The sequence below is a fragment of the Tursiops truncatus genome, chromosome 7, assembly GCF_011762595.2.
Source record: "Tursiops truncatus isolate mTurTru1 chromosome 7, mTurTru1.mat.Y, whole genome shotgun sequence".
NCBI classification, from domain to species: Eukaryota; Metazoa; Chordata; class Mammalia; order Artiodactyla; family Delphinidae; genus Tursiops; species Tursiops truncatus.
Window position 1 is genome coordinate 62,990,174 of NC_047040.1, and position 14,652 is coordinate 63,004,825.

At 36.1% G+C, this 14,652-nt stretch overlaps 2 protein-coding genes across 8 annotated transcripts in view; one reads left to right on the forward strand and one right to left on the reverse strand.

Annotated features, from left to right (window-relative positions):
* Positions 1 to 779: 779 nt before the first annotated feature.
* Positions 780 to 13,674, forward strand: SPC25 (SPC25 component of NDC80 kinetochore complex). 6 transcript variants are annotated; one of them, XM_033860050.2, is made up of 8 exons: positions 780 to 889; positions 1,985 to 2,137; positions 2,231 to 2,296; positions 4,174 to 4,227; positions 6,793 to 6,939; positions 8,205 to 8,309; positions 11,521 to 11,619; positions 13,384 to 13,674. In XM_033860050.2, the coding sequence occupies exons 2-8, from the start codon at positions 1,999 to 2,001 to the stop codon at positions 13,506 to 13,508; spliced, it is 735 nt and encodes a 244-aa protein (XP_033715941.1). In that variant the 5' UTR covers positions 780 to 889; positions 1,985 to 1,998; the 3' UTR covers positions 13,509 to 13,674. The 6 variants fall into 6 exon arrangements, with proteins under 6 accessions (XP_033715941.1, XP_033715940.1, XP_033715944.1 ...); XM_033860049.2 differs by having other exon boundaries at positions 791 to 938; XM_033860053.2 differs by having other exon boundaries at positions 794 to 941.
* The window catches only part of NOSTRIN (nitric oxide synthase trafficking), a 77,138-nt gene continuing 69,605 nt past the window's right edge, over positions 7,120 to 14,652 (reverse strand). Inside the window, exon 18 of one of the 2 annotated variants that reach the window (XM_073807608.1) lies at positions 7,120 to 7,153. In XM_073807608.1, coding sequence (XP_073663709.1) covers positions 7,135 to 7,153 — 19 coding nt within the window. In that variant the 3' untranslated portion in view covers positions 7,120 to 7,134. Of the gene's footprint in view, positions 7,154 to 14,455; positions 14,593 to 14,652 lie in introns of those variants that run through there. The other variant, XM_073807610.1, reaches the window with a different exon arrangement.

Sequence of the window (14,652 nt, forward strand, 5' to 3'; positions counted from 1 at the left end):
AGAGAAGCCACCTCAATGAGAAGCCCGCGCACCGCAACGAAGAGTAGCCCCCGCTCACTGCAACTGGAGAAAGCCCGCGTGCAGCAACGAACACCCAACGCAGCCAAAAATAAATAAATAAAACAAATTTATTTTAAAAAGGTATTATAAAATATTGGCTATATTCCCCGTGCTGTACAACACATCCTTGTTGCTTATTTATTTTATACATAGTAGTGTGTACCTCTTAATCCCCTACCCCTATCTTGCCCCTCTCCTGGCTATTAAAAGTTTTGTGTCATTGAATTTCTACTGGGTTAGGGACTACCAGTACTAGGTACTGCCTTTTAATGTCTTTGCTTTAATTTACAGGATCAAAAACAGAGAATGAAGAAATTTTGGAATTTGTTATTATTAGAAGCCAGTAAACAGTAATATTTCAGCCACTTCCCAATGGAGAGTTATTAAACCATGAGACAGATTATGCAATGGTAGTTTTAGTAGTTTTATTTAAGCTACGGGTAGTATCAAAGAAGAGGCTATATACTTGGCAACAGAATACAATTAAAGTCCAATATTTATATTTGTTACATAAACTTTTATTTGAAATGGATGAATGGTCCGTCAGGCCAGTCCTCCGGGAACTATTGATACTTTTCCCAAGGAGAGCGGAGAGTCCAGCCGCTCTCAGAATGAACTACCTATCCCAGAATGCCCTTTTCTCCATCTTTCCCGCGAGAATCCCGGAGGGCTAGCTCACCCAATCCCTTCATGAAGAGACTATATTATCAGCCAATCAGAAAGCGAAAGGTGCCCAAAGGCGGGAGGCGGAAGGCGCCATAGGTTTGAAATAGGAAAGTTGGCGCGGCTGCGGGATCCGGTTCTGGAGACCAGCTGTTGGCTGGTATCGGTTCGTGTCTTTGTGGGGCAGGTGGTCGGGCTCAGGACTGCCGGAGAAGGTGGTAATTGAGCTGGGCTCCGAAACCCGCCTGTCGCGATTGGGGAAAGTGGGTTTGGAGGCGGAATGCGTGTTTTCGGGGGCGGAGTCTGAAATGCACGTCTTGTTGCTGTTTGGGCGTCTGGGCCTTGCAGGGTGGGCAGCGACGAGGCAGAGGGGTTTGGGGTTTCGCCAAGACATGTCTGTGACCTTCCTGGAAAGATTTGACGTCACTGGGAAGGTTTTAGCGTTACAAAGAACTGGTGGGTCCTGGAGTCTTACAGGACATCCTTTTACAGAGGAGGACACTGAGGCCCAGAGAGTCGAGGTCAAGTACTAGTCCTGGACTAAGCCCACTAAACTCCCTTCCAGTCTCCGTTTTACTGGTATCTTTCCCGGTCTGGGGGTGGGGGAGGGAGAGGGAGTGTAGATGTGTGGGATCTTATTCTATGATAGGGGCCCTGTCATTTGGGACCTGACAATCCAGGGTGGAATCAGAAAGGTCAGAGTTGGAAGGGGCCTTAGAAGTCACCAATTTTACTTGTGAAAAAAGGAGGCAGAGTCATTTCCCCAAGGTCAGACAGTGTGTAAGTGTTATGTGCGGTCACACTACTAACGAATTCCTGGGAGGTAGAGTGTCCTGATTTCCTGCTGCACCTTGACCGTAGTTAAGTCTAGGAGGCTTGATCTGCCCTGGAATATCTAGAGTTAAAAGTAAGTTGTTATGAGAGTAGGGGATTAACAGATGCACATTATCCTATATAAAATAAACAACAAAGGTTTACTGTATAGCACAGGGAATTATATTCAATACGTTGTAATAAACTATAATGGAATAGAATTGAAAAAATATAGATATATACATATATATAACTGAATCTCTTTGCTGTATACCTGAAACTAATACAATACTGTAAATCAACTGTACTTCAATAGGAAAAAAAAAAAAAGTAAGTTGCTAACCATTTTCTAGCAAAGATCAAACTGCCAAAATATACTTGATTGGAATATGTGGCTGATATGGTTTCAATAACTTAAAAAATATAATGTGTCCGATTTGTTTTCTAGCATTGTCTTACAAAATGGTAGAGGACGAACTGGCACTATTCGATAAAAGCATAAATGAATTTTGGAATAAATTCAGAAGCACTGTCAGTGACACCTCCTGTCAGATGGTGGGCCTAAGAGATACCTACAAGGATTCCATTAAAGCATTTGCAGGTACATAAGTTTAACTTGTAACATGCTGTTTTTGTTTGTTTTTTAGTGTAATTTCAGCTGAATTGAAACTTCACCTCCCAATTTCTCTTTCAGAAAAGCTGTCTGTGAAATTAAAGGAAGAAGAACGAATGGTTGAGATGTTTCTGGAATATCAAAATCGTATGTGACAATCTGTAGAAATGGATCACAGAGGGTTTTTTTCTAAATTAAACATCTTCATGAAATCCCTCATACAAGTAAAACAATGTATTTATAGATATATAGTGTATACACATATGAAAATAATGAACATATGTGTACCCATAATGCAGCTTAATAAATGGAACATCCTATGTTATACCTTCCTCTTCTCTCACCTTCTAGAACTAATCTGTCAATATTTTAATTTAGTATTGAGTTTTTGAATGTTATATAAATGGCATCATTTTGTATGTATTCTGTCCCTTTGTTCACTCAGCATTATGCTTGTGAGATTCATTTATACTGATGTGTAAATGCCTGAATTTTTTTAAAATGAGTTTCACAGACTAGGGTTTGAAAATCTGGAGTTCCCTCAGCTCTTTGGGTGTAGGGTTAATACTCTGACAGTTTTTCTTTCCATATTTTTACTGCTGTTCTTGCCTTCTCTTTACTGCGCCTCTGCAGATTGTCCAGAATGGATCGGCAGCTTTTACTGAGTTCTCACACACAGACCACAGACATATAGCCACAGTCCGAGATCCACTGGAGATACTAAATTTAGCTGCACCATGTTTTGAACACTATTAAATCAGAGTGCCTTTATGTGGGACACATGTGCTTAATATGCCACAGTCCCTGATTGTTTCTTCTGCTTTGCTTTGAGCACTTAGTTTACTCATTATCTGGACCCTGAAGGCATTTGATCTTGGAAACCTGGTAGGCTGTTATGGTAGACTTCTACCCGTGTTTATTTTCTAAGCTGCCCTGAAGCTTCCATGTCCTTTTACTGCTTCTCATTCCCTCTGTAACCAGTAGCAGGAAGGAAAACCGTGTGCGTGTGTGTGTTTGTAAGAGTGATATTGAGTTTAGGTCCTTTAAACACTCTTGGTTTGTAGAATCCCTAGGGATTAGAAAATTAAGTTTGAAACTATAAATTTTCAAAAACTACAATTCATCTCAAAGTGTGCTCTGAATGATTATCTGTAGTGTGAAGATGTGTTCTAAATAGTTTAAAATCTAAAAGCATTATCAATTATTTTTCTTTAAAAAAATCAGTTTATACTTGAACAGAAATATAATTTACATAAGTTTGATTAATTCGTTGAACATTTAACTGCTATTTGCCAAGCACCAAGGAGGCCACAATTAGTAAGATGTAATCTATACACTGCTCACAATTTAGTGGAAGACATAGGTAGGAAAACTACAATTAAAATACATTGTAATAGTTGCTATAATGATGGGATGGGAATTTATTGACATAGAATCTGGAGAGCTTGAATTTTCCAGTGAGGATCACAAAATATTTAACAGCTAACCCTTACGTTATACACCACATGCCAGGCCCTATACTGAGCTCTTTACATATAGCGATTCACTGAATCCTCACAACAACCCTGGGAGGTATGTTTATTGTTTTTAATCCTACCTTATGGATGAGGAAATAGGCACAGAGAGGTTAAGTAAGTTGCTCAAGGTCAGACAGCTGGTAATCAACAGAAACATGATTTGAATGTGCACAGTCTGTCACACTGCCCTGGAGAAGGTCACATAGAAGAGGGATGGGGAAGTCCATCAGAGTCAGTGCCCCTATTCTAGAGGAGGGAAGAGCATATGGAATGTGGTGGAAACATGAGAGCTTGTTGAGTTGTGCGATGGCTAGAGTACAGTGTGAATGGGGAGTGGCAGAGAAGTGGCTGGTCAGATGATGAAGTACATTATGTGCTGGGCAGAGGAGATTTATTTTGCAGATGAAGAAATTAAAAGCTCACTGAGGTTAGGAAACTTGCCTAAGATCATATATTTTGTAGATAGAGGGTCTAGGATTGCAGCTGAAACGTCTGTGCTCTTTCCAGTGTACCATCTCACCTTTCCACGTACAAGGGAAAATGTAAGAGCGGGTTCCCATGGTGAGTAGTGAAAGTTTGAAATATTGGCCCTGGCGAATAAAAGAGCCGACTATAAACATATAGTCATGCAATACTGAGGGCCCTTACATTTGTATTGGCACAAATCCACACAATTGTTCAAATGTTAGAATAAAAACGCTCATATATATGGTATTTATGTACCACTTAATAGTTTAAAACTTTTCACATTATCATTGGATACCCTAACCCTGTAGCGAAAGTAAATGGGCAGCCATTATTATTCTCATTTTACAAATGAGGAAAAGAGGCCCCAAAGTTGTGATTTGATCAAGGTCCTTGGGTAACAACTGAGAAGCCAGATGGGAACTGAGAACTTTTGACTTTAAAACTGTATCTCTTTTGCAGTACAGTTCTACTTAATTATCCTTAAAAAGTAGCATTTTTCTTTCTGGTAATTCTGATAAGATGTTTATTTTTAAATTACACCTGATATAATGTGATCATGTCCAAATTCTTGGAAAATACAGAAAAATAAAAAAATATCTGTAATGTTGAGAACCACACTTAACAGAAGACTTTGTAGTTTTTATTTTTCATATGCTATCTAGGTTTTTTTAAGATAATTGTGTTCAAAAAAAAAGATAATTGTGTTCATGGTATCTATATAACTTTGTATCATTTTTTTTTCTTTTATCTACTATGGCAGGATTTTCCCACATTACTGAATTCTTTGAAAATACATTACACCTTATTGATATACTGTGTTTAATAATTTACTTATTAGTCATATACAATGTTTTCAGTTTTTCAACATTATAAATAACACTGAAAATAATTTTTTGTATATGAATACTTGCACACATCTTCTTTTCTTAGAGGAACTTTGTAAAAATGAAATTACTGGATCAAAGGATATGAATATCCTTAAGACTTTTATTTTGCAATGTCAAAAATATTTTCCAAAAAAAAATTTCCACATGGACTCTAGTATTTTCATTCTTCTCAACACTAGCTATTATTTTTGTGAACATTGTTATAATAAGTGAAAATTAGTGTGTTATTGCTTTATTTGCATTTCTATGATTACTGAGGTTAAATCATCTTTTGTATTTGAGAACCATCTGCATTCTGTGTTTCCTCTGTTCATTCCTTTGCTGGTCTTTTTCTTAGGAATTTATATTTGTGTCTTCTTTAGATTAAGAATAATTACCTTTGTTGGGAGAGGATAGTTTAATGGTCAAAAGCATGGCCTTTGGGCTTCCCTGGTGGCGCAGTGGTTGGGGGTCTGCCTGCCGATGCAGGGGACACGGGTTCGTGCCCTGGTCCGGGAGGATCCCACATGCTGCGGAGCGGCTGGGCCTGTGAGCCGTGGCCGCTGAGCCTGCGCGTCCGGAGCCTGTGCTCCGCAACGGGAGAGGCCGCAACAGTTAGAGGCCCACATACCGGAAAAAAAAAAACAAAACAAAACATGACCTTTGAAGTTAAGACCTGAGTTTGAATCCAGGTCTTACTGTTGATTGCATTCTAGCAAGTAAAGCTGTGAGCAAGTTATTGAACTGCTGAGTCTTTTCCTTCTTTTTTTTTAATCGAAGTTATAGTTGGTTTACTATGTGTTAGTTTAGGGTGTACAGCAAAGCGATTCAGTTATATATATGTATGTATCTATTGTTTTTCGGATTCTTTTCCCTCATAGGTTATTACAAAATATTGAGTAGAGTTCCCTGTGCTATACAGTAGGTCCTTGTTGGTTATCTATTTTATATATAGTATTTTTTTTCTTTTAAAAAAGAGTAAGATGTACATGGTAATTGTATTACTGTGAAAGTTAAGTAAATTTATATAAATGTAAGAACACAGTATCTAGCATATAGTAGAGTTTTTATGCTTATTTGAATCAAATATGAGTTTATTTGCTTGCCTGCCTTTCTCTTTGATTTCTTTTTGCCTTTGAGTAAAACAGTCTTTCCCCATATAGTTAGTTTTATATTCACAGATACTGCCTTTTAGGTTTCATAAGATTTCATTTTACATTTAAATATTTAATAAATTTGTTTGGGGAACAATCTACTTCTTACGATATTTATCATATTAATTTGCTAAGTATACCAACATTTGTTTTCGAATTTTTTTTTTGTTTTAACTGAGCTGTAGGTCTCTTCTTCCTCCCTACCTCCCTCTCTTCCTCTCTCATTTCTTCTTTGTGGTATATTCCAGAATTATTTATATGACATTAAAATTAGCTATTTCTTCAAAGCATCTGCAAAGCCATCTTCTAGAGTTTGGTTGCCTTTGGTGGTAGGTTTTATTCATGTATTTATTTGGAGGGGAGAGCTGCAAAGATCATGATCTTTTGATTTTGTATTTTGTGGTTTAATTTAGTATTCTCATTTTAATAAGCATTTTTGTCTCTTCATTTTTGCTTTCAAAGACAAACAGGAAAGACTAGATATGGATTTTTGTTGTTCCTTTACAATTTTTACAATCATCGGGAAATGCTTATCAATTAAAACATTCTTTATTAATTTTATGAAAGTATTTTGCTCTTAGATACATGTTGACAAGGAAAGCATATAGATTCTAGCTAATACTTTGTGCTTCTTACAGAGATCTGCAGGCAGAATAAGCTCATTCAAGAAAAGAAAGAGAATTTGTTGAAGTTGATTGCTGAAGTAAAAGACAAAAAGCAGGAATTGGACGCACTGACCGCAAATATCCAGGATCTTAAGCAAGAATATGCTAGGAAGAGGGAAAGTAAGTTTCCAGTTGTACATGTATTTAAAACAACCTAAATTTCAAAGTGGTGATGGTTCACAGTGTGGACATCTTGCCTTCTCCCCAGCTCACCGCCACAGGTGGCTAACATACGTCACGGTCACAGCCAGCCACTCACCTCTCTGCAAGGTGTCTGTGAAGTTTGCTAAGTGCGTTTCATTTTCCTTCTTTTGCTTAAAGATCCTTTTGATTTCTGATAGAACCAGAGAATAATGAAATTGATATGGGAGTTTAATTAAGCAAAGTGGGAGACAGTTTCACTAAATAAGATTTGCCTGGGAGAAACCATAGTGTAATTTATGCAACAAATTTATTGATCATACATTCTCTGTCAGGAACTATTAAGCATGCTCTTCACACTGCAAAGCCTCTTTGTCTAAGACGTTCACATTTTTTTTTTTTTTGCAGTACGCGGGCCTCTCACTGTTGTGGCCTCTCCCGTTGCGGAGCACAGGCTCCGGACGCGCAGGCTCAGCGGCCATGGCTCACGGGCCCAGCCGCTCCGCGGCATGTGGGATCTGCCCAGACTGGGGCACGAACCCACGTCCCCTGCATCGGCAGGCGGACTCTCAACCACTGCACCACCAGGGAAGCCCCGTTCACATTTTTTAAAAAGGGTGCTTCTTTTGGATAGGAGCCTTATTTGCCCACAAATGAAATAATCAATTCTAAAATCTCTTGAAAATAGCAAAGTTTGTTTTGTGACTGCTTTTCCTTATAGAGTTTATGTACCAGTCAACATTATTTTTCTCATCTGCTAAGTATTACTTAGGGAATATTGCACTAAATTTAAAAAAAAATTCTAAACTAGCGTGAAATAAGGCTGACTTCTTGTGAGAAGTAGTTATTTTTAAAGAATAGAATATTTTTCCAGTGAAGCAATTGATATATCTTTGGCTAACCAGGAAAAGCAAAATAGTGTACAAGAAGTCTTTCTGTTTCTGTGCTAGTCATGCAAGCCCTTGGCCTATTTATTCATGCTACTTCATAATAAAATAGAATAAAACTTATTCCTCATACTACCTGTATGTATTTTCTCATGCATTTTTTCCTTCCAGCTTGAATGAGCAGAAGCCCCTTTTTGCAAATTGGTAGAGATAGAAACTGTAACAAATGTAAATATAAGCTGATTCATTTGCCTGGCATCATTTTTATAGTTGTTTTTAAGTTTGTTTTAATTAAATAACATTAATTGAATGTTATTTAAAATATTCAATACTCCGTGTCTGTGTTTTTAATCATAGCTATTTCCACTGCTAACAAAGCTAATGAAGAGAGGTTGAAAAGGCTACAGAAATCTGCAGACCTGTATACAGATCGACTTGGACTAGAAATTCGAAAAATTTATGGTAAGTATATTAATGTAAGTAAAACATAGGATATTAGAAAAGTCTGTCTTAAGTAGAAAAGAATTTAAAAAATATTTTCAAGTAAAATAATGGCCACATTATTAACTTTTTAGATAGTAGGAAAAAATTACAAAATTTTTATCACCCTAATGTAATTACTGATCCTTGGTTGTTTATCATCCAGTATTTTAATGTATTTTAGGCATGGTTGCCAACATGCAAATAATTTTTGTTCCTTGTTCTTACTAGCATTGTATGATTAGTATTTCTCTAATTGCTATAGCCTTCATAATGGTGATTTTAAAATGGTGGTGTAATAATTCATTCCATAAGTGTAGCATAACTTATTCAAACTTATATCTATTGTTTAACCCATATTACTCTAAGTTAACATTTGGATTTTACATTTTTCAGTTTTAGAAGTACTATAGTGAACATAGGTAGACTTCTCCATTTTTTTGACACAATTTCCATGGAATTTCCAGAAATGAATTACTGAGTTAAAGCATATGAATATTTTTGTAGCCATTATGTAAATATGTGCCAATTTACAGAAATATTTATTGTGTTGGGAGTTCCCAAGATTACATTCAGTTTTGGCGATTCACTGGAAAGTGTACAGGACTCAGCAGGGCTCAGATTCCTTGCGGTGAAAGGATACAAAACAAAATCAGCCCAAAGAAAAAAGGCACATGGGGCAAAATCTAGAGAAAACGAGCTTTTCAGACACAAGTTTTTAAGAGTCCTAACCCAGTGGAGTCACACAGGACGTACTTAATCCCTTCAGCATCGAATTGTGACAGTACGTGTGAAGTGTTGTCTACCGGGGAAGCTCATTAGAGACTCTGGAAGCTTGTGCCTGGTTTTCCGTGGACTTCACCCCAGGTATCTTTTCCTGTTGCTGATTTTGCTGTATCGTTTCACTGCAATCATAGCACTGAGTATAACCATATGATGAGTCCTGAGTCCTCCTAGTGAATTTTCAAACCTGTGGTGGCCTTGGGGATCTCTGACACACCAGGCAAGGACCAGCCTTGCAAGCAGGCCTTTTCTGGGGATAGCAGTCTCAGGCCTGCTATGTTAACTTTTCTGTGCAATCTGTCTACAATGTAAAGAGTACCCATTGCATTGTATTTGTGCCAGAACTGTAGTTTTTTTAAAGTTTTTTGGTTTTATTTTGTTTTTTAGCAGTTGACTAGATATAATAGAAACTATTTTTTTAAATGCATTTCTTTAATTATTAATGAAAATGTGACCATTTTTTCCCATTGTTTACTAATTACACTTCTTTCTGAGATTGATTGGGCCCTTTATTCATATATCTATTTGCCTTGGTTTTTGTTTTTCTTCCTATCTGGCAGAATGAGTTTTTAATACAAAATATTAACCTTTGCTTAGAGGAGAACATAAGGTCCAGCTCTGAACTTTTGATCCATTGGTCTCTAAGTTTATATTCACTGTTATCCTGAGGTGTTTTTTTGTGTTTTGTTTCAAAACCAGTTTTAAAGCTTTAAAATTATTTTTATATTTAAAGTAGAAGTTTCTCATAGTCCTCAAGGTCAGGAAATAATGTTTTAAAGAAGAGACAACACAAATTAAACTCTTCATTTTGCCTAACTTAATATCTTATGAAATCTTTTCTTTGGCATGCATACCTCCCATTACTGTTAACAGTTTAAAAAATCTGGTATACTGACATAATTACTTCATTTTGAATTTAAATGCAAGACAAATTTTTTTCAGTGTTTCTGAAGATTTCTTTTTATAATTAAAAGCATTTTTTATGCTGTAGAGTAAAACTGAAGTGCATGTGAATTTCTACTTTGTGGCTGCCATTTTGAATTTCTACTGAGTATTTACTCCTTAGTAAGCATTTGGAGGTCTTTTGAAAACTAGGCTTTAAGTCCAGATAACTGTGTAGAAAAAGTCAAGTTAAATTTATTGTCAAATTATTAAATGACAATAAAAACTTACTGCGGTTAAATATAACAGAATTTGCCACTTTAACTCTGTTTTATTGTAAAATTCAGTGGCATTAATTGCATTCACAGTGTTGTGCAATCATTACCACCATCCATTTCCAGAATTTTTCATCATCACAAACAGAAACTCTGTACCCATTAAATAATTCCCATTCCTCTCTCCCCTCAGCCCCTAATAACATCTTATTTACTTTCTGTCTCTACAAATTTGCCTATTCTAGGTATTTCATATAAGTGGAATCATATAATATTTGTCCTTCTGTGTCTGGCTTATTTCACTAAGCATAATGTTTTCAAGGTTCATCTATGTTGTAGCAAGTATCAAAACATCATTCCTTTTTATGGGTGAATAATATCGTGTATATATACGCTATGTTTTGCTTATGTGTTCATCTGTTGGTGGACACCAGATTACTCTCATCTTTTGGCTGCTGTGAGTAATGCTGCTGTGAACATTGCATGCAGTTATCTGTTTGAGTCTCTATTTTCAGTTCTTTTGAGTATATACCGCAGAATGGAATTGCTGGGTCATGTAATTCTTTGTTTAAATTTTTTGAGGAACTGCCAAAGTATTTTCTACAGCACCTGCACCATTTTACATTCTCACCAGCAATGTACAAGGGCTCCAATTTCTCCACATCTTTGCCCACATTGTTATTTATTTATTTTATTATAGTCATCCTAGTAGGTGTGAAATGGTATCTCATTGTAGTTTTGGTTTATATTTTCTCAGTGATTAGTGGTAAGGAGTATCTTTTCATGTGCTTATTGGCCATTTGTATATATTCTATGGAGAAATACCTATTCAAGTCCCTTTGTCCATTTTTGAATTGGGTTTTTCTTTTTGTTGTTCAGTTGTAGGAGTTTTTTTCATATATCTTGTATGTTAAACCCATATCAGATCTATGATTTGCAGATATTTTCTCCCATTCCATGGGTTGTATTTTCACTCTTTTGATAGTGTCCTTTTAAGGGCAAAGTTTTTAATTTTGATGAAGTCCAATTTATCTATTTTTGTTGTTGTTGCTTGTGCTTTCGGTCATGTTGAAACTACAGTGCATTTCAAAGCTAATTTGTAACTTGTACGTTTGGAGACATTGGTTAAGTGAATATATGTACTTAGCAATGTAGATATTGATCAGAGATGGAGGTAAGAAAGCTCATCTCCATTGAGAGCTTTGGCACAATAAAATAATTCTCATACTAAATAATTTAATCCCTTTTTTCAGGTGATAAGTTGCAGTTTATATTCACTAATATTGACCCTAAGCATCCTGAGAGCCCCTTTATGTTTTCCCTGAGCCTAAATGAAGCGAGGGACTATGAAGGTATGTACTCCTGTCTCTTAACTGGTACTTAAGATTGGCATCCCAGAATGTTATTTGACTTAGAATATAAAGTAATGTGAAGGCAAGTAATATTCCCACAAGCTGTTGCTTTTTTTCCAGTCTTGCTTCTTGGAATATTGTCTTCTAAAGGCAATGAGTATAGTTTTTTTATAGATATTATCCAGGAGCCTTAATAAGTAACTTTTCTTCAGGATGACACAGTGCCACTGTGGCTAAAAGACTTAAAAGACCAAAGATCACTGCATTTCATATGCAAGTATGAATTATCCTCTTAAGAGAATTTAAAACAAAGCTAAAGCTATAAAGGTTATGACTGCCTAAATGTGGATATTGTAAGTTATCTAAGTAGGTGGTTTTAAAATTGAATGTAAAGTCAGAATGTGATCATTTAACACCCCCGCTCCCCCCAAGTTATCCTATCCTGAAAATCCCGAACGTTGATAATTTAGCTTAGTTACTGATTCTCCAGCAGGCCAGAAGGGCTTTGATGCATGGGAAATATATATGTTTGGCAGTAGTGTGAACAAGAAGAGAATGGAAATATATTTATCTCTTTTTATTATTCTAAGGCACCCTTTAAAGTAGTCCTTAACTTATTGGAATTCAGAAAAATGGGTCTTAGCTCTTTATACCTATGTTCTCATCCTAAAGCGTTTATAGCAGACAGACGCTCAGGTAAACTGCTGAGTTGGCTCCCTGATGTGCTCTAGTGACTCAATTCCTATTCTAATGAAATTTATATTTTAGGAATCTAGTTCAGGTAGAAGTGTTTGATTTTTTACTCTATAGGTAAATATCTTCTAGTCTGATAATGGGTGCTAAATTTTAAAAAGCAAACCCCCAAACCTCCTACCTAGCGTCTCAGTTTTCACCAACTTGGATAGCCTCTATTGCTAGGTAGTGTCACAGTATTTGATAATGTATTAAAATAGAATCTACAGTATCAATTTTGAACCAAGCACTCTTTGCTATTCTTTCTCTGCTTTGGTCATGGGCATTGTTTCCTAAGCAGTCTCTACCAAAGAGCTGGAAATCTGACATGGTTGAATTTCTTCTCCTTGGACAAAGGACAAGATTGATGGTAGAGAAAGTTGGATCATTCCTTTCCTTTGACCACCTTTACTGGAGACTTGCTCCCAGTGTGTACCAGCTGGTGCAACTGCATTCGAGGGTCATATTGTTCTTTGTCTTTTGAGTCTCATTTCATTACTAGTCCATGTAAATACCACTTTGGGAATAGCAACCACATTTTCTAATGACCCCCATTTCACTTGTAAAACTTCAGATATTTCTTTCCACAGCTGTAAGTTATTAAGGGTTGCCATTGAAAGTTGTTCTTTTTTTAATCCAGTGACCAGAAATTAGAATTGAGGCCAAATTTTGCAGAGAAAACTGACAACAGTTCAAAAAAAAATTGTTAAAATATTTTAAACAGTTAAAACAAAATGTATGGGAAATGGCATGCTGTTCTGTTTCTCTAAGCTCTTCAATCCCTTGATTACCTTCTGTTTAAATTTAAAGCAAGATTATAGTACTTAACATTTGAATATTTAGAGATTAAACAAAGGAAAGGTCTAAAAGACAGGATACGAAAATCAAGTAAGTGTATCTATCATTCTATGCTGAAAGCATTTCAATAAAATGGAATCGAAATGACTTGAATCAGATGAGAACATCTAAGTTAGAAATACTTCTCTTCTATTAAAAAACTCATTCAAATTTCCTTTTTTTTCCCCCTTCTAGTGTCAGATAGTGCTCCTCATCTTGAGGGCCTAGCAGAATTTCAAGAAAATGTAAGGAAGTCCAACAATTTCTCGGCTTTTCTTGCCAATGTTCGGAAAGCTTTTACTGCTATTGTTTATAATTAATGTATAAATAGTATATAAAAACCGTTATCCTATTGTGTTTATCTTTTTAAAAAAGGTCTCATTATTTGTTGTTTGTCTATAATCCGTTTGTATTTTTGTAACATTTCTGTGTGCTATTTCTGTAAATTATTTAAATTAAAATCTTAGGAAAGATTTATAAAGTCAAGCTTTTGGAGGTCATGGACCAGTAATAATAAAAAATGAGGGGGTGTGGGCCCAACCTAAGGTTTGCAATTTTTAAAATGTACTTCACAAAATAAATATTATCCTAATATCATAAAGGAGAGAATATTTTTATCTTAAACCAAGTGGGATCTACAGTTAAAATAAAGGACAAATCTTTACATCAGAAGAAGATTGGCAGTATTCTAAAATGTCTTTTAGAAAAGAATCTAATTTTGAAAATCCAAATATAGAAAATTTATAACCAATTTTCATCTTATAATATTTATACTGGCTAGTTGTGGTCTGGATACAAATTTGCCATCTTTGGAGTCTATTCAATACGAACTAGAACTCCATCAACTTCTTCTAAGATTTCATTTTTGTCACCATTCTTTCTTTATAAATTTGGTTGTCTTTAGGTCTGCTGGCTTTAGTGGAAGGCACATACTACACCTCTCAGGATATCTTGGGCACACCTAAAAGCCATGGAGCAGTGGCCTTTGTGCTTCCAGCTACTGGTGTCTCCTCCTTGCAGTCTGGGGGAAATGTTTAGACCAGTTGTCTAGTTAGGGTTGGAGGGAGTTTCAGAGTACTCTCCCTCAGTGGCCTCTCATGCCTAGGAAACCCAGGTCTGGAGGTAGATTAACCTCGAAAACTGAGCTAAGAGTAGGGATGTTGTAGTTCTCTAAATGGAAATAGACACTACATGTTTAACAGAAAAAAATAGCAGATGACTGCTATAGTGAGTACATATTTACTGCTTGAAATATATTCTCAAGGAACAAACAGAACTTAAGAAAATGTTTTTATTCATTGAAACTAGAGGAAAACCATGTCTCATACCACAAATTCTTGATACAGTGTTTTGAACCATACAGCGAGAAGGCACGAGGCATTGATTCTGAAAGATCCTCTTCACCTGCAAGTTAGAGAAATGAAGACGGGGGATGAGAGACTAAATGGGTAGCTCCGCACTTAG

Excerpts from the sequence above, each read along its gene's own strand:
- SPC25 (XM_033860050.2), top strand. The coding sequence starts at position 1,999 with ATGGTAGAGGACGAACTGGCACTATTCGATAAAAGCATAAATGAATTT. Across the intron at positions 2,297-4,173 it reads GTTTCTGGAATATCAAAATC|TGTACCATCTCACCTTTCCA; the intron begins GTATGTGACAAT and ends TGCTCTTTCCAG. Across the intron at positions 6,940-8,204 it reads ATATGCTAGGAAGAGGGAAA|CTATTTCCACTGCTAACAAA; the intron begins GTAAGTTTCCAG and ends TTTTAATCATAG.